The 20,148-nt window shown below is 46.2% G+C and overlaps 2 protein-coding genes across 2 annotated transcripts; both read left to right on the plus strand.

Annotated features, from left to right (window-relative positions):
• The first annotated feature begins 5,249 nt into the window (after positions 1 to 5,249).
• LOC137218430 (mast cell protease 3-like) lies at positions 5,250 to 13,573 on the plus strand. Its single transcript, XM_067725284.1, is given in 7 exon segments — positions 5,250 to 5,374; positions 11,860 to 11,950; positions 11,953 to 12,008; positions 12,488 to 12,623; positions 12,818 to 13,038; positions 13,040 to 13,073; positions 13,412 to 13,573. Coding segments are annotated over 7 exon segments (825 nt in total).
• A 3,092-nt stretch (positions 13,574 to 16,665) lies between these two features.
• On the plus strand, positions 16,666 to 19,798 carry GZMH (granzyme H). Its single transcript, XM_067746459.1, has 5 exons — positions 16,666 to 16,871; positions 17,945 to 18,105; positions 18,528 to 18,663; positions 18,865 to 19,122; positions 19,536 to 19,798. The coding sequence occupies exons 1-5, from the start codon at positions 16,818 to 16,820 to the stop codon at positions 19,722 to 19,724; spliced, it is 798 nt and encodes a 265-aa protein (XP_067602560.1). The 5' UTR covers positions 16,666 to 16,817; the 3' UTR covers positions 19,725 to 19,798.
• Positions 19,799 to 20,148: the final 350 nt, after the last annotated feature.

The raw sequence follows: 20,148 nt of genomic DNA on the forward strand, positions 1-20,148 counted from the left end.
CACCACTGAGATGCCATCCCAGCTCATGCCCTGGCAGAGAGGGGTATCAGAGGGACCAGGCCTGTGCTGGCACCAGGCGGGGCCCATGAGGGATGTCTCTCCAGAACCCTTGGCCCCATCTCTCTCCTGGTCAGGGCCAGCTCAGTTCCCACATGCAGCCCAATGCCCGCCATGTGTTCAGGGTCCACTGGCCACGTGGTCACTCAGTAGCCTGAGTCCCTTTCAGCCTGTCCCTTTAGGCACTGCTGGCCTCTAGGCTGAGATTCCCTGCTGGTCACCTGGGACCTTTTGAGTTAGAAAGGACTCCTGTCTTTAGCAGGACTGAAAAGCACAATGTTTTTCACCAATCAACACACGCACTGATTGAGCACCTACTAAGTGCCAGACATTGGGGTTGTACGGTGGACATAAGATAGGTGTAACAGTGAGGAGCCAAATCTGACTACATGTTGGATCTGTTTCTTTTACTTTAACCTTTGCTTTCCGTTGCTTTTGTTCACTAAAAGGATACTGTCTATACACAATGGCCTGCCTCAGGGAACCCTGCCTCTCTGCCTGAATGTTAAACGAAAGTGCCTTTGTTCAGGGAAACATCCTGACCCTGTCCACCTTTGGATGGCTGCAAGAAAGAAGAAATTGGACTTCCCTGGCGGCACAGTGGTTAAGAATCCGCCTGCCAATGCAGGAGACACGGGTTCGAGCCCTGGTCCAGGAAGATCCCACATGCCACGGAGCAACTAAGCCCATGCACCACAACTACTGAGCCTGAGCTCTAGAGCCTGCAAGCCACAACTACTGAGCCCACGTGCCACAACTACTGAATCCCGTGCACCTAGAGCCCATGCTCCACACAAGAGAAGCCACCGCAATGAGAAACCCGTGCACCACAACGAAGAGTAGCCCCTGTTCGCCGCAACTAGAGAAAGCCTGCGCGCAGCAACGAAGACCCAAGGCAGCCAAAAACGAACGAATGAATGAAAATAAATAAACAATAAATAAATAATAAAGTTATTTTTAAAAAAAAGACAGAAGAAATTATCACATCCCCTCCCCGAGGGAAGAAATTAGCACACCCCCTCCCAAAGGCTGGCCATTCCAGGGGACAGTTGCCAATCTTATGGCCTTTTTACCTTACTTCCTCATCTCCTCTCCCATCTCTCTTCTGTAAAAGAAATTGGCATCCAAACCAAGACAAGATGGTTAGTTTTGAGACTTCAGTCGGCCGTCTTCTCGGTCTGCCGGCTTTGCGAATAAAGCCCTATCCCTTGCCTCGATACCTCGCCTCTGATTTATTGGCCCATCACGCAGCAAGCAGAGCGCGCGTGGACGCGGTAACACAGGTTCTATCATCTGAGCGCGCGTGGAACTGACAGTGTTGACTTTCATCTGAATCTTTTCTCTCCCTTCCCACCTTCACATGATTCCACCTGAGGGGCCTAGATCTCTTTATCCCTGTGGGAAGTCCACAGGGATAAAGCATTTGTGTTTATTTTTATTGCTGGTTACCCTCTGTAGAAGTGCTATTACATGTGACTCTAGAACGAGTCATTTGTTTTCTAGATGTGAAGATCCCGCTCTGCTCACGGGAGCATCCTTGTCCCCTAGGGGAGAAGGTAGCAGGGAGGGAGGAAGAAGGAACAAGGGCAACCTTATTTCTTTTACTCGAAAAGTAGCAGGTAGGAATGTCATTGCACACATTCAGGTGGTAGGAAAACCCATATGAAGTATTTGTTTGAAGGCAATCAGAATCTGAGTCTACACGCTCATCCTGTTGGATGGACCAAAAACATGATCCCTGTCATGACTGCAAGCTCCTGCCTGTGCAGATGAACTTGGAATCAGGGAGGCCCATGTGGTCTGGACAAATGGAGAAGCGTCTCTGCTCTTTAGGCCATCACGGTTGCTGCTGCATCCATACAGTCCAAGACGACCTAGACTTTTCAGACTTAGGAAGGAAAGGCTTGGAGGCCACATGTAGAGTATATGATTTTTTGCTGAGCAAGGATCTCCCTGTGCTGGGCTCACCTCGCCAGACACTCCTAGCAGCCATCTACCCAAGGTCTTGCACTGCTATGCAGCACTGCCTGGGAGCTGAGTGTGAGTTCCAGCTCTGTGCAGGTGTCATCCTGCCCCAAAAACACACCACGCTCCTCTGCGCCATGGGGTCAATACCCTGGGATCACGTAACCCTCAAAAGCACGCCGTTTCCCATTTTTGTGCGCAAAGCATGCAGCAGCGTAATCTCCTAATGACCTGGGCACTTTTACAAAGGAAGAGCAGTGATGTCACACAGCTTCTGATTTAGAGCTGAAAAAAACCCTAAGACATACTAAGGACCTGGCTCCTTGATTGAAAAAGATGACAAGGAAAATATAGAAACAAAAAAACACAGCATTTTAAAAAGTTGCCCAGCCACATACATGTTCAGCTCAAGTATTACATTTATTTTGAGGAAATGGTTTTATGATTTAAAACAGGTTTAAGAATCTTTGTTGCAGACCCTCATTCTCCTTTGAGAGATGAGGGAGACAAAGTCCCAGGAGGCTATAGTGACCAATGGGAGGCACCATAGGGTTAGGACAGAGCCTGGACTGAGCCAGGCTCCCTGACAGCCAAGCCAGCAAGAGGCCTTCCATGTTTTCTAACCCCTGCCTTTGTGATGACTTCCTGGCATCCCTGGACAAGACATGAGCCTCTGCTCAGACACTTACCTCCCCAGAGAGCAAGCCTCTGGGCCCCCGTGGCAGCCATTCTCTGACAAGTATTCAAAACACCTTCCTGGTGAGCTGGTCTGTCTGCTCATGGGCATACTTGGATGGAGGCAGGTAAGTACCTGAAACATGCTGATTCCTTCAAATCTTCTTGTCCTTAGAAGTATCCTCTGTCCCCCACCTTCAAGGAAAAAATTCTTGCCTTGCTTAAGCAAGATCTCTGTAATGGAAATAAAAAATGAAATGCAGTAAAGCATCTCTGCAATGACCTCTAACGAAATGCCTCTACTCACCAAGACCCTCTCCCATCACCCCTCCTGCCCTCCAGACCCACAAGAAGACTCAGGTCCCAGTGTGGTTGGAGAGAGAACTGCCAAGCCAGCTCTGGGGCGAGAGACCTAAAGGGATGCAAGTTCTTGCTAATTTCTCTTGGGAATGTGCATTGGAACAGGGATGGCTCTGCCTTCCCTGCCCATGACCATACTTCTGCCAATAGCACTCACTGTGGACTTGCAGAACTTCCAGGGTTTATTTCCTGTCTTGGTATCCCACACAATACCCTTTTGGCCAACAAACACATTTCACTATGAAAAAAATTCAACAAAAGTTTCCTTACTTTCCAGAGGCATATTGCTAGACTACATTTCTTATTCAGAGTCAAGAGGCTCAATGAACCTGTGTTAATCAAGTAAGACAAAGAAAATCACATCTAAGCATGTAATAGTCAAATTAATGAAAATCAAAGATAAAGAGAAACAGTTGACCATAGGCAGAGGGGAAAAGAACTTACATTACTTTAGGGGAAACAAGAATCACAACAAGCTTCTTGTCAGAAATAATGGAAGTCAGAAGGCAGGGAAATAACATTTTTAAATGATTGAAAGAAAAAAATAGCAACCTATTTCTGGAATTCAACCTAGAATTCTATGTCCAGTGAAAATATTGTTCAAAAATGAAGACAAAATAAAGACATTTTCAGAAAAACAAAGGTAAGAGAATTTGTTGCCATCAGACCTGCACTGTAAGAAATACTAAAAGAAGTCTTCAAGCTGAAGGGAGATGATTCCCCCATTTGCAAGCAGGAAGGGAAAAACAAAAATAAAAGTGTAAAATATGGACTCAAGATGGTGAAGTAGGAAGACCCCGAGCTCACCTGCCCCCAAGGACACATCAAAACTACAACTACGTATAGAGCAACTCTTGCTGAGAATAACTGGAAGACTAGCAGAATAGCTCTTCTACAACCAAGGCTATTAAAGCACACATACACACACACAGGGAGTCTGGGAAGAGGAGGGGATGATATCTAGGCAAGACCATTATCCCTAGTGATGACCCATAAAATGAGGGGATGTCACAGACTCAGGGATCCTCACTGTGAAGAAGGGGGTTTGAGCTTCATATTAGGCACCCCAGCCCTGGGGTCTGACACTGAAAAGGTGAGACCCATTAGCTGGTTTAAAAATCATTGGGCTTACTGGAGGGCTCTCCCTAGACTCCACTCTTGAAGAGTGCACAGACTTGCTCCCAGTCCCCACACCAAGGTAGCATACTGAAAACTGCCCATGTTTTTTTCTTTTTTTTTAAGAAAAAAAGGGAGAGAACCCAAATAAGTAAAATAAGAAATGAAATACGTGAAGCTACAACTGATACCACAGAAATACAAACAATCATAAGAGAATACTGCAAAAAAGTTATATGCCAACAAATGGGACAACCTAGAAGAAATGGATGAATTCCTAGAGACATACAATCTTCCAAGACTGAATCAGGAAGAAATAGATCATCTGAACAGCTGATAACTAGAATTGAAATTGATTCAGAAATCAAAAATCTCCCAGTAAACGAAAGTCCAGAACCAGACAGCTTGACAAAGGAATTCTACCAAACATTTAAAGAGTTAACACCTATCCTCCTCAACTATTCCAAAATAATGAAGAGGGAACACTCACAAACATTCCATGAGGATAACATTACTCTGATACTGAAACCAGACAAATACAAAAGAAGAAAGAAAGAAAGAAAGAAAAAAAGAAAGAAAGAAAAAAAGAAAGAAAGAAAGAAAAAAGAAAGAAAGAAAAAGAGAGAGAGAGAGAGAGGGAAAGAGAGAGAGGAAAAAAAGAAAGAAAGAAAGAAAGAGAGAGAGAAAGAAAGAAAGAAAGAGGGAAAGAAAGAAAGAGAGAGAGGGAAAGAAAGAAAGAAGAAAGAGAGAGAGAGAAGGAAGGGAGAGAGGGAGGGAGGGAGGGAGAGAGGAAGGAAGGAAAGAAGGAAGGAAGGAAGGAAGGAAATACAAAAAAAGAAAATCCCTGACCTACATAGATGCAAAAATCCTCAATAAAATATTAACAAACCAACTTCAACAATACATTAAAAGGATCATACACCAAGATCAAGTGGGATTTATTCAAGGGACAGATGGATGGTTCCTTATCTGCAAATCAATCAACCCTACACCACATTAACAAAACAAAGAATAAAAATCATATGATCATCTCAATAGATACAGATAAAGCATTTGACAAAATTCAACATCGATTCATGATAAAAACTTTCAACAAAGTTGGTATAAAGCGAACATGTCTCAACATAATAAAGGCCATTTATGACAAACCCACAGCTAACATCATATTCAACGATGAAAAGCTGAAAGCTTTTCCTCTAAGGTTAGGAAAAAGACAAAAAGGCCCACACTCACAATTTCTATTTAACATAGTATTGGAAGTCCTAGCCACAACAATCAGACAAGAAAAAGAAATAAAAGCATCCAAATAGGAATGGATTTGCAGATGACATGATATTATATATAGAAAACTCAAACGACTCCACCAAAAATATATATATATTAGAAGAAATAAATGAATTCAGTAAAGTTGCAGGATACAAGATGAATATATGGAAATCTGTTGTTTTTTTATATACTAGTAATGAACTCTCAGAAATAGAAAGAAAAAAATCCCAATTACAACCCATCAAAATAAATAAAATACCTATGAATAAATTTATTCAAAAAGGTGAAAGATCTATACTCTAAAAACTATAAAACATTGATTGAAGGAAGTTGAACAAATAAATGGAAAGATATCACATGTTCAGGGATTGAAAGAATTAATATTATTAACATGAGATATGACCCAAAACAACCTACAGATTTAATGCAATCCCTATAAAAATACCCATGCCATTTTTCAGAGCTAGAACAAATGATCCTAAAATTCATATGCAAAAATAAAGGACCCCAAATAGCCAAAGAAATGCTGAGGAAAAAGAACAAAGCTAGAGGTATCATCCTCCCTGACTTCATACGGTACCATAAAGCTACCATAATCAAAACAGTATGAAATTGGCACAACAACAGACACAAAGATTAATGGAACAGAATAGAAAGCCCAGAAATGAACACATGTACATAAGGTCAAAAAATATACCACAAAGAAGGCAAGATGATACAATGGAGAAAAGTCTCTTCAATAAGTGGTGTCAGGAAAACTGGACAGCTACATGTGAAAGAGTAAAATTAGAACATTTTCTCACACCATATACAAAAATAAACTCAAAATTTATTAAAGACCTTAAACCATTAAATTCTCAGAAGAAAACATAGGCAGTGCACTCTTTGGCATAGGTCTCAGCAATATATTGGGGTTTTTTGGATATTTCTCCTCAGGCAAGGGAAACAAAAGCAAAAAGAAACAAATGGGACCTAATTAAGCTTAAAAGCTTTTGCACAGCAAAGGAAACCATCAACAAAACCAAAAGGCAACCTACTGAATAAGAGAAACTATTTACAAGTGATATGTCTGATAAGCAATTAATATCTAAAATATATAAAGAACTCACACAACTCATTATCAAAAAAAAAAAAAAAACCCAATTGAAAAATAGGCAGGGTGCAGGGAACTATACTCAATATCCTGTGACAAATCATAATGGAAAAGAATATGAAAAGAATATATATATGTATAACTGAATCACTTTGATGTGCAGCAGAAATTAACACAACATTGTAAATCAACTATACTTCAATTAAAAAAATGTTTTTAATGGGCAGTCATCTGAATAGACATTTTTCCAAAGAAGACATGCAAATGGCCAACAGATACATGAAAAGATGTTCAACATCACTAATCATCAGGTAAATGCAAATCAAAATCACAGTGAGATATCACCTCACACTTCTCAGAATGGTTATTGTCAAAAAGACAAGAAATAACAAATGCTAGCAAGGATGTGTTGAAAAGAAAAAACTGGTATCCTGTTGGTGGGAATATAAATTGGTATATCCACTATAGAAAACAGTACTGAGGTTCCTCAAATACTTAAAAATAGAACTACCATGTGATTCAGCAATTCCACTCCTGCGTATATATCTGAAGAAAACAAAAAACTAGTTCAAAAAGTTATACCAGTGTTAACAGAAGCCAAGCTATGGAATCAATCGCAGTGTCCATCAACAGATGAATGCATAGAGAAGATGTGGCATATATATAAGCACAATAGAATATACTCAGCCATAAAATAAACAATGAAATTTACCATTTGCAGCAACATGGATGGACCTGGAGGGTATTATGTTTAGTGAAATAAATCAGATAAAGATAAATACTGTACATTTTCACTTACACGTGGAATCTAAAATATAAAACAAATGAACGAATGTAATAAAACACAAACAGACTCATAGATACAGAGAAAAAAGCTAGTGGTTACCAGAGGGGAGAGGGTAATGGGAGAAAGAAGATAGAGGAAGGAGACTAAGAGGTACAAACCACTAGGTATAAAATAAATAAGATACAAGGATGTAATGTACAACACAGGGAATATAGCCAATATTTTATGATAACTTTATAGTCAGTATAAACTGTAAAAATACGGACACCTGAAACTAATATAATATTGTAAATCAACTATACTCTAATTTTTAAAAAGTGACCAAGTGGAAAAGTATTTATATCAATTTCTTACATGGATTATTGACTTTAAGGCGAAAAATGCTTTAGTATTTACGGCATATAGTGGTGAAATGTATGACAAAAAGAACTCAAAGGGTGAGAAGGAAGACAAATGAAAATATATCATTACAATGTTCACATATGAAGTGGTATAGCATGAATTCAAGGTTGCCTGTAATATGTGAAGGAGGCATATTGTAATCTTAGAGTAATAGCTAAAATAATATATAGATATATAACTAAAAGCCAATAAAGAAGACAAAATGAGATACAACAAAATATAGCAGGAAAAGTCGGGCAAAAGAACAAAGAATAAATCACATTAATAGAAATCACATAGCAATACGATATTCTTCAATCCAACCCTATCAGTAGCTGCATTAAATGTAACTAGATTAAATACTCCAAAGGACACAGATTGTTAGTCTGGATAAAAATGCAAGACTCAACCTTGTGCTGTTTAATGAGAAACATATAAATATATAAAGACATGGATAGGAGGAAAGTAAACTTATGGGGGGAAAAAAGATGTATCCTGCAGCACCAATTTAAAAAAAGCCTTACGCATGGTATATGCTGTTTAACTTTAGAACTTTTGGCCATCTGAGAGATGAGATAGAGTAGAATAATTATTTTCTTTTTTCCTTTTCTTATTTCTATTTATCTGAATAAGAGTGAAGTTGAGACTCTTCATTATTTTTTACATTTATTTTACTGTGAACGCTCAGGTCTTTTGCCCATTCTATCAGGTTTTTGGTCTGTTTCTTCTGGATTTAGAGATCTTTGAATATTAGATTAGCTCCTTAATTGTGACAAAGGTTGCAATAATTCTTTACAAGTTTGCTGCATGTAATTTGAATTTTCTTACACTCTTCTTTGATATACAAACTTTAAAATTTAGTTTTTCAAATCATAATTTATTTATCAGTCTTTCTTTTAAAGTGTATGAATTTAGAGTCATTGCTAGAAAGGCTTTCTCCACTCTCACTTTCTAAAGGACTTTACCCATGTTTATTTCTAGGCAATATGTGGTTTTATTTTGTGTATTTCAGTATACAAATATCTTACCTATTTGGACTTTATTCTGGTGGTTTCTGTAAGATACTGCTCCAACGTAATCTCTTAACAAATGACTATCCAGTTGTTCCTAAATCATTTATTAAAAATCCATCTTTTCCCTTATGATTTGAATTGCTACTTTATTATAAACTTCATTTCCATATATACCTGTGAATGTTTCTGAATTTTTCCATTGTGTTTCACTAGACTCTCTCTCTGTTCATGATACAATACCACACTGTTTTTCGGAAAGAACTTTTATAGGCGTTCTTAAGATCTGATAGGCTAACCCTCTGCCGTACTATTCCTTTTTCTTTTTAACAATTCCCCTAGTGATCCTTTCATGCTTATTTTCTACACAAATTTTAGAAACAATCTAGACTTTGTGTAACACCAAGTGAAAAAATTGGGTGGGTTTTTAAAAATCACATCATATATATTATTTTTATAATCACATTTATATATTAGCTTTGGGAGAATCAGTACCTTTTGGGTGTAGATCTGTCATATGTGAGAACTAAGAATATCTTGCTGTTTCCAAAGTCTGTTTTTGTGTTTTTCAGAAGTTCTTTAACATTTTGCACAAATAGGTTTTTCACAATTCTGGTTCAGGTTTTCCTAAGCCCCTCATCTTTTTTTGCTGCTACTATAACAGATTTTCTTCCCAATTATATCTTCAAAGTGTTTATTATTTGTATATATGAAAGGTACAGATTTCCTTTTAATTTTGAAATAATCTCCAGCTTATAGAAAAGTTGCCATTGCAATACAAAAACTTTTGTCTCCCAGACCCATTTGCGAGTAAGGTTACTGACATGGTGCTCCATCAACTTCTCAAATACCTTATAGAGTGTAATCCCTACAAACAAGGACACTCTTGCATAACCACAGTCCTACGATCAAACCCAGGGAATTAACATTGATGCCACCAATACCGTCCAATCCTCAGACAGTGAGAAACCTGGCTCATTAGCTTAATATGTTGACTTATTTGATTAATCCCCACGGAGATTTATATAACAGATCTCTCACTCATCTTCTCCAAGTGCCTCCCCTGCTCCCCCCACCCAGGCTCTGGCAATCCACATCAGGCAGCCCCTTCATACCCATGCCCACCTCACCCTATTTATCCTGCTCTGACACATCCCGCCAGATTCCCCCCCCTCCACCGCCCCGACTCCATGAAGGCCTTTAAATCTCCCTTGAGCTCCGATACCACCTAATAGCCAGTCCCTGTTTGAACACCCTCTTCAACAGACTTGGGCATCCACTCCCTGCCTCACGTGTATTCTAATTACTCATCCAGGCTGCCCAGTGCAGGGTGTCCGAGCCCACGTAGGGAGTGTGTCCACACAGGAGAGACGCCTGGAGTGGGCACATTCCCACCCCACGCAGGCTTGGCTTGGACACCACGCTCTCATTTACCGTGGCTCCCCTGCCAGAGTCCCTACTGAGAGTGTGCTTTGTTTCTTTAAGGTTTTGTTGCTTTTTAAGAGACTTGGGATCACGATATGTAGAACCAACAATGTTTTCCATTCCATGACTCTCTCCTTCTTTTCCATTATGGGGACACGATCAGGATAATTTGTTTAGCAAATGGTACAGAGACACCAGAATGCAATTCTCTGGATAGTGGTGTGGGTACTCTGCTTTGGCTCCCTGGCATCCATTCTCACTTCACATGGTATCAGTAATTCATTAAAAAGAGTAGCTCTGGGGACAGGCAAACTTCTTCCATTCTCAGTGCACGTGGGTTGGACAGAGCAGACCCCAACCTATCCAAAGGCACTGACCTAGGCTTAGACGGATCAGTGGTTTCAATGGCTCTGACTAACCCTCCAGACCCCTAAAGCAGTGTGGCAGATTCTGCTTTGCTACGACTACCGTTGTGTATCTCCCATCCCACACGTTCTCCTTACATGACGGCAACACCCCTCCCGTTGGGAGGTGGGGTCTACGACCCTTCCTTTTTAATCTGGTGGGGGCTCTTGATCGCTTCAGTTAGTGGAATATGGTAGAATAGATGCTTCTGCCTGGCTCATTCTTTTTTTAGCAGATGCTCATTCTGGGGAAGCCCACCACTGTGTTGTGAGGGAGCCCAACAATCCCATGACCTGAGACTACTTGAGGCGACGTCGTGAAGAGAAACCAACGGGCCCAGTGAACAGCAAGCGCTAACCACTGGGTGGGTGTGAGTGAGCCTTCAGATGATTCAGCTTCCAGGATTCAAGCCTCCCTGACACCAAGGGGAACAGAGGGCTGCTATCCACACTGTACCCTGACCAAAATGCAGATTCGTGGGTAAAAGCAATGTCGCTGCTGTTCTTAAACCACTCAGTTCTTTATAACTGGAATAAGCCCTCTTCAGCGTCACTCTCACACCATTCTGTCCATCCCATACCAAGGATCTCACCACCCTTGTCCGATCGTGACGGCTTGTCTCCTCCACCAGAAGCAAGAGATGTTATCTCCAATGTTTCCCACAGTCTCACACAAAAAGAGGCCTCAATACACAGTCACCCTGGTGATCTAAAGAGAACCACGAGAATTAAGATATTCTTGAATCTATCGTCCTGAGAGCCAGGCTGCTAGGGCTCAGGGACCTGCTACTGGCTGATACAACATCTCCAACTACCCCTACTTGGAGCTGCCTTTCTTGTTTTCTGCTGCTGTGGTGGCGCTGAGCCGAGAGCTGCGGGTCCTTCCGTGGTGACTGGTAGCTCATGCTCCACTCAGACCCCAGGACTTGATCAGACAGAGCTGTGAGACTTTCAGAGAAACCTCACTTGATAAAGGTCACAACACCAGAGGGGACCCCCAGGGTTAAAGGACCAGAAGGAAGCAGCGGCGACTCAGATCTGGGCAGCCTTCCTGGAGAGATGCTCCTGCTGGCCCTTCTTCTGTCCCCCAGTGGGGAGGAAGGTAAGTGACTGTCCCCACCGTCAGAGGTCCAGTCCCATCCTGCACTGGAGAAACCCTGCTCAGGTGCTACACTCATACATATCCTGGCTCTGGTCCATCTCCAGGAACTTTCTGAACTCTGGTCAAATTCCCTCAAAGACCAGCAAATCTGCTCCCATCTCCCCTCTCCAGGCTTTGGCTCCATGAGCACAGCAGGCAGACTGCAATCTCTCTTTCAGGCAAAATCATCAGGGCCATGAGGCCAAGCCTCACTGTCATCCCTGCATGGCGTTTCTTGAGTACCATGCTTCAGAGAAAAGTTTCATCTCTGGGGGGGTCTCCTTGTGCATGAGGACTTCATGCTGACAGCAGCTCACTGCTGGGGAAGGTGAGGAGCAACACCTGGGCCCCCACCCCTCTGTAGACCCCTCACAGGGAACCCTCTTCTCAGGGGCTGCAGACCTGGGCCACCAAGTAACATAGGAGAGCTCTTCAGAGGACAGGTGAGCTTTGGGGAGAGAGGAACAGGTCAATGCGAGTGGCCCGTGGAGAGAAGGGACTGATCAAAGGTGGGATGGAAGGAAGCTGAGGTTGCACCCTGGAGTCCAGAGTGCAGATGTGAGAAATTCCTGGTTTTCCTTAGAGACGGTCAAGCTCTGTGCAGGACTGAACACCCTAAGTGGACTCCAGGAACTTGCACCCAGCCCGGGCTGCCAGGAAGCAGGCAGCACAGAGAAGCTCAGCCCCAGGTCCCATACCTAGAACTTTCTCCCCTCCAGTCCCGCCCTGTCCCAAGCTGTGCTCTTTCCTCATGGCTCCTGGCCTGTATTTCCTGCGACTCCACCTCCCTCTCTGCTCTCGGGGCAGCTCAATCAACGTCACCCTGAGGGACCACAACATCTACCAGCAGGAGAGGACCCAGCAGGTCATCCTAGTGAGAAGAGCCATCCCCCACCCAGGCTATGATCATAATAAGTGGGTCAATGCTATCATGTTACTGCAGGTAGGGCACGTAGCCACACTGGTTCTTGCACACTTTCATACCTGGGTTTTGAATCCCCCATGACCTCATTCCTGTCCCTCCTTCCGGTATGACCCCTTCAGTTGTCCCAGGGCAGTGAGGAAGGCAACCCCATAACTGTCCCTGAGGCCTCTGTGGGCCAAAAGTAGGTTAGAATGCCTTTCCTCTGCCTTCAGCTGAGGAGGAAGGCCTACCTGACCGCCGCTGTGAGCCCCATCAGGCTGCCCTGGAGGAGGGAGCTGGTGAAGCCAGGGATGGTGTGCAGTGTGGCCGGCTGGGGGCACCTGGGCATGAACAATCCCATGGCAGAGAAACTGCAGGCGGTAGACCTTGAAGTCCAAAGGGGTGAGGAATGCATCTCTTGCTACAAAGATTACAACACCACTACCCAGATATGTAGGGAACCCAAGAAAGAGGAAGGGTTCTTTTTTGGTGAGATCCCCAGCGTTATCCATGCAAAGCCCTGGGCACAGCCAAGCTGTGAGGGTCCAGGGCAGTGGGAACTAATCATATCCCTGTGTCCCCAGCCTTTTCTCCTATCCAGTCTCTGTCCTCTTTCCCTGGGGGCATGGAGACTGTCCCACCACCACATATAGGCAGAGGCTTCCTTGGAGAGGAGAAGGGGAGATTGTCAAGGCCAGGCTGAATCCTCAGGACCAACAGTCCCTGATATCAGCCAGGGCCCCCAACAGAGACCATCCACCCTGGGGCGGCACAGAGGACCACACCTGAAGAAGATCCGGCTCAGCCCCTCCTCTCTCTGCCCACAGGGCGCCTCTGGGGGCCCCCTTGTGTGTAACGGCATGGCCCAGGGCATCGTCTCCTTTGGAGAAGAGAATGGGACACCTCCAAATGTCTACACCAGAGTCTCGAGCCTTCTGTACTGGATCCAAAAAACAATGAGCGACTATAAACTGCAGGGACCAGACTAACGTGCCCCTGGGATGGATCCCTCCATCTCCTCTGGGATAGAGGTCAGAATGGCACTGGGCCAAAAGGGGGTGAAGGGGGGACTGCCTGGAACTTAATAAACTTTCATCTCTTGAGCAGAAATCATTGATTCCTATTTTATTCATTCAAGCACATTCGTTAGGCACCTACTGTGTCTGGCAACCATCCGTTCACATTTCTGATCTGTTATGGGCTTCCCCCTCCAACACACCACCCACCCTTCCAACTCTAGAATAAAAATTCCTGCTGCACTGACGGCCAGCTCCCTCCAGTCCCTCGTCCCCAGTGCCAGCTCCCCCTGCCAGGCTGACCATGGGCTCCATCAGAAAAGGGAGACACCTCCTCAGGAGAACATGACCCTCTTCTCGAGGACCCCCTTATCGCATCCATATGCCCTCCTCCTAACCCACACCCACTCCCCTCACCCTATCCCAGTGCCAATGTGGCAACATAGGAGAATCCAGATTTGGAAGGAGGACCACCTGAGAAGCTCTGGGGTTGAGGGGGGCACTTCTCAACCCCAGAAACAGAAATGTGGGGAGGCTTTAGAAATGTGCAGTGCTCCCCATGCAGAGTTCCCTCTCCACGCCAGAGCAGCCAGAGCTCCGGAGGCTGAGAGAGTTTCAGGAGGGCCTTCGGTATTCCCAGGCCCAGCTCAAGTGCCTGTCGCAGCTCTGTCCTGGAGTCCTGAGCCCAGGACCCTGTGCAACCTCTGGTGCCCTGACGGCACATCCTCCCTCAGCCCAAAGTGACCTTGAAGACGCTCTTCCATCTTTTTTTTTTTTTTTTTTTTTTTTTGTGGTTTGCGGGCCTCTCACTGCTGTGGCCTCTCCCGTTGCGGAGCACAGGCTCCGGACACACAGGTTCAGCGGCCATGGCTCACGGGCCCAGCTGCTCCGCGGCATGTGGGATCTTCCCGGACCGGGGCACAAACCCATGTCCCCTGCATTGGCAGGCGGACTCTCAACCACTGCGTCACCTGGGAAGCCCTCAGCTCTTCCATCTTGGTCTGAGCCAGCGTCTCTTCAACTCCTACTGTTTTCACCTATTTGTGTTTAAATATATTTATCTCCAAAGGAAACTCACTGAAATGAAAATTATTGGTTTCAAGGGCATCCTAATGTTTCAAAGGTGTCTATAGCCCATATTTTATTGAGTAAATATTTTCTTCTATTTTTTAACAATCTCTGAATTTTTTTTTTTGTGCAGTACGCGGGCCTCTCACTGTTGTGGCCTCTCCCGTTGCGGAGCACAGGCTCCGGACGCTCAGGTTCAGCAGCCATGGCTCACGGGCCCAGCCGCTCCGCGGCATGTGGGATCTTCCTGGACCGGGGCACGAACCCATGTTCCCTGCATCGGCAGACGGACTCTCAACCACTGCGCCACCAGGGAAGCCCCTGAATTTTTAATATAAGAACATATTCAGAAAAGCAACCTCATTTTTAAAACATACAGCTTAGAGATGGTTGGACTGAAGAGAAGAACTTGTTGGCTGAATGTATGCATGGTGAGTGAGCTTCATGTCTGGCAAAATGTGTTTTGGGTATAAAAGAAACATATATTCATCATAGAAACTAACACATTCATCATAGAAAGACAATTAAATACAGAACATATAAGAAAATTAAAATTACCAAGAATTCCACCATCCCAAGATAATCATCATTCATGCTTAAGCATGTTTCCTTCCCCTCTTTTTCTATAAGTCCATAGAATGCTGTTTCTTCAACTGACTTGGGGTTGGGTTGCTGAGAACTCCTCATGCCTTCCCTGCCATCACTCTTCCTTCTGTCCTCATACTGGTGAGAGTGGTGGGATCATCTGCAAATGTTTAGGATTACTATGCCCAGGGCCATCAGAGACGTGGTTCTCTGGACAGAGAATACTTAGTGGGTAGTAATTATTAGGATGACCGGCATCCGTTTCCCCTTCAGTGCACACCAGTAAGCAGCATTTCTATAGAGGAAGCCCCTCCCCACTCACAGGCACCCTGATTTGAGTGGGACAGCCCCCATCTCGGCTCGAGGGGTGCTAAACACCTCAGCACAACCCAATCAGTCACTCACTTCCAATGGACCCAGTGATGGTTTGTTTTGGTCAAGTGAATATCAAGTCCAGGCATTTTGTTCAAGATTGTGGGATAAGAAAAGCTCTCTTGGACTTACCCACTGGCACAGTGGTTAAGAATCCACCTGCCAATGCAGGGGACACGGGTTCGAGCCCTGGCCCGGGAAGATCCCACATGCCGCAGAGCAACTAAGCCTGTGCACCACAACTACTGAGCCTGCACTCTAGAGCCCATGAGCCACAACTACTGAGCCCACATGCCACAACTACTGAAGCCCACATGCCTACAGCCCGTGCTCTGCAACAAGAGAAGCCACTGCAATGAGAAGCCCGCACACTGCAACAAAGAGTAGCCCCTGCTCACCACAACTAGAGAAAGCCCGGGTGCAGCAATGAAGACCCAACACAGCCAAAAGTAATTAATTAATTTTTTAAAAAACACACACAAAAACAAAAAACCACCAAAAAAATGGAAAAGCTCTCTTTGTTGCAGAACGTTTACATTTAAAGAAGCAATTCTAAACACTTCAAAAATATGAGACTGGGATGGTGGCAACATAAGAAATGGGGTTGCTGCGTGGGGTACTTGGGTGGTCCAGGTCTACCTGCTCCTAAAGCAAGTCCAGCCTCTACCTCACAATGGCACCAAGCAGACCCCCCTCACCACAGTCCTTGCCATCTTATTCTCTACCCACAGATTCTAGGTCTACTCCAGCTGACAGCCAGCCTCTCAGGGGCAGGAGCTGTGTCTCTCGTATTACACAATAGGACCTAGCCTATTGTGTAATTATTCAGGATTTCACCAGAATCAAAAAAGAACCAAGAGTCGAAAAATGAAGATATTCTTGATTCAGTCACTGAGGGGTTTCTGGGACCCAGTCCCTGTGCTGGCTGAACCACAGCCTTCACTTTCTTGTTCTTTCTTCTGGCTTTGTGACTCAGTGGTGGGAGTACAAATGTGGTGACAGTGTCGTTCTCACTTAACCCACGGCAGAGAACGTGGACGACCACGTGGCATGCTGACACCTGGCTCAGCAGGGGAGCACAAGTCTGGGAGGTCTGTGTGTGAACTGAGCCTGTCCTCCTTCCTTCCCCTGTGTTTTGTGTCTGGAAGGAAGAAACACCAGCAGCTCCAACCTGGGCAGAACTTCGGGGAAGATGCAGCCTCTCCTGCTCCTGATGGCCTTTCTTCTGCCCACCGGGCTGGGACTGGTGAGTGACAATCCCCGTTCTTGAGGCCAGAGCCCATCTCACTAAACCTACTGTAGTCCTGACCCTTCTGCCCAGCTCACCTTTCTCAACCCCAGCTCCCATCCCAAACCCAGACTAACAATTTCGATGCTGCATAGACACTCAGTGAGGACGGATGGCAGAAAGGAAGGGTGGGTCTTAGCTTCTCTCTCACCAGCAGGGCAAGTGGGTTGTGTATTTGGCAGAGGATGTGAAGCTGCAAAACACAGGTAATTAAAATCCCTCACTTCACCCCCGGAATAGGCAGCTCAGGTGAATCCACTACAGTATAGGAATTGTCAGTGGACCCAGCTTAAGAACCAACGAAATTTCTCAGTACCCTCCACCCCTCACTCCTGCCCAGGAGAGGAACCCAGGGGGTGATTGATCAGAAGTGCTAGACGACAGCACCCAAAGCTCTCTGGGCGACTCGACTCTGCCCCAGGACGCAAACAGCTCATTTTCTGCCCCATCTCCCCCACCTCCCAGGCCCTCAGCTGCCCCACTGTCTTTGGCAGCGCCCTCCCCCCACCCCTATGGCCTTGAATGCCACCAGCACTATCCCCACCAAACCTCAGCCTAAAGCTAATTGGAGGCCATTCACTCTTGCAGCCAAAAAATCATTTACTGAGATCCTAGGTTGTGTTAGGCCCAAGGACATGAGGATTTTAGAAAATCCAATTCCATAAGCTCATAGGTGATTATTAGAAAATGGCACAAGTCAAGATGTTAGCAGAGGATTAGAGGGGTCCCGGAGACTCGGCGGGAGTGAGGGCTCATCAGGGAGTCCCGTCCACGATTCTCTGGGCCTCCACCATCGGGAAGGCAGACCCGCCCTCCTCCGCACATGTGCCTGACGCAGGACCTGAAGAACAAGCACTGACCCCTTTCTCAGAGGGAGATTGTGAGGCTTGAGGTTCAGAAAAGGTTATCCTGCTGCAGTGAGAACCTGGGGGACTCTCCCCCGGTGTCTGCAAGGTGCTGTCAACCCACCTGACCGTCACCTCCCTGAGCCTCCATCCTGACCACACCTCTCCCATCACCCCATCTTCCAGCCTTTTCTTTCAGAGGAGATCATCGGGGGCCACGAGGCCAAGCCCCACTCCCGTCCCTACATGGTGCTTGTTCAGTTTCTGGATAAGGAGAGTTGGAAGAGGTGCGGCGGTGTCCTCGTGCAAAAGGACTTTGTTCTGACGGCTGCTCACTGCAGAGGAAGGTGAGGGGCAGCAGCCAGCCTACCCCTCCTGAGACCCCGACAGGGACCCCAGCCCCTCCCCAGGGGCTGGGCCCAGGGGAGCCCCTCCCTCACCCTGAGATCGTGGTAACTCAGGACCACAAGACCTCATCAAACAAGCCATCTTAAGAGCCAGCACTAGGGTGACGAAAAGCTGAGAAATGGGGCAGGTAAGTTTTGAGGTCAGAGGGCCAGAGGTGACAGCAAGAAGCAAGGTTGAGAAGCGAGGGCCCACACGGGTCAGATGAAGCATCAGTGGAGGATGAAAGGGTGCACAGAGAGTCACAATCCAAACTCAGAGTAATTTCGCCGTATTGCCTGAGAAAGCTCCCAGGATCCCTGCCCTCGTGTCATTGAGAAGCACAGGGCAGAGTCCCCACACTCCTGCTCTGCTCTCTGTGCAGTTTAATCAACGTCACCCTGGGGGCCCACAACATCAAGAAACAGGAGAGGACCCAGCAGATGATCCCAGTGAGACGAGCCGTCCCCCACCCAGACTATGATCCTAAGAGCTACTCCAATGACATCATGTTACTGCAGGCAAGGAAACCTCCCCACTCCTCCGGCCCTCCTGGGGACAGATCGTTTCCCCTCCACTACCACCTGTCCCTTTCCTCCCTCCCATCTGGCTGCCTGACCAGTCCCAGTGGCTCAGGTGAGGGGGGTGGTCAGTGCAGCCTCATCCTGGCACCCAAGCCCAGAGGCCATTGGCTGAGCTGGACTCTTGTCTCTTCCCCTCAGCTGGAGAGAAAGGCCAAGGGGACTGCAGCTGTGAGACCCCTCAGCCTGCCCAGGCGCGAGGTCCGGGTGAAGCCAGGAAAGGCGTGCAGTGTGGCCGGCTGGGGGCAGGTGGCCGTGGGCACTCAAACCACCACCCTGCAGGAGGCAGAGCTGACGTTGCAGGAGGATCCAGTGTGCAAATCCCTCTTCCCAGGCTATTACAGCCAGGCCACCCAGATTTGCGTGGGGGACCCGAGGAAGGTGAAGACTGTCTTCAAGGTCAGGTTCCTCGCATCTAAGCACACAGGCCCCGGGGAGAGGATCTTGGGGAGGTCTGGGTAGGGGACGGGCCATAACCTCATCCTCAGCCTGAGAGCTTGGGCAGGCAGGTCCACTAATCCAGAATTTAATTCTCTCCCCTGAGTGGATCAGGGTTGGGGGTGAGGAAGGATCAGTCATCCCGTAGCTGCGTTATCACCAGAGTTTCCATGAGGACTGACAGAAAGGTAGACCTGAGTCGAGCTGCAAAGAACAGTCATAGCCAGGCTGGACCCCAGCAGCGAGGGAGGTGACCAGGCCTCCTCTGGCCCAGATCTTCCTCACAGCCCCTGACAGAGACCACCCAGCCTGGGGTGGCAGGGAAGATAGGACCGGAACGAGGCCCACTCAGCCCTTCCTTTCTCTACCCACAGGGTGACTCCGGCGGGCCCCTCGTGTGCAAAAACGTGTGCAAAAACGTGATCCAGGGTATTTTCTCCTATGGAAAATCAACCGGGACATCTCCAGGAGTCTTCACCAAGGTCTCACACTTCCTGCCCTGGTTAAAGAGAACAATGAAGCGCCTCGAACAGCAGCTTGAGACTGACCTTTTTCTCTGCTGACCATCATTCTGGGGCAGCGGCAAGAATCCCATAGGGGTTCGCAGTGGGATCACGGGGCCACAATAAATGGATCTCTAGCGTGATTACACCTGAATTCCTATTTATTCATTGAACCGCCTCAATATGCAACCACACTGCTCCAGGATGCCCTCTGCTGTCAGTTCTGGGTATTGCTTCCCCCTCTCTCCCCAGCCCTCACTCCTCCCTCAATCCCATGCGGTCTGTATAGAGTCTCATTGATTTCTCAATCATGCCTCTTTGGTGCTTAGCCTTCTGCCAGGTCTGAGTCTAAAGTGAGATCCATTAAAAATGACAATCTTCTCTCCCTCAAAATGGTCCTCTCTGGGCCTTAGAAATTTTTTACCTTCTCTAAGCCAACCACTGTCTCCAACCCCTCTTCAGTTTGGCAGAGCAAAGAACAGGT

The sequence above is a fragment of the Pseudorca crassidens genome, chromosome 1 (assembly GCF_039906515.1).
Source record: "Pseudorca crassidens isolate mPseCra1 chromosome 1, mPseCra1.hap1, whole genome shotgun sequence".
Classification (NCBI taxonomy): Eukaryota; Metazoa; Chordata; class Mammalia; order Artiodactyla; family Delphinidae; genus Pseudorca; species Pseudorca crassidens.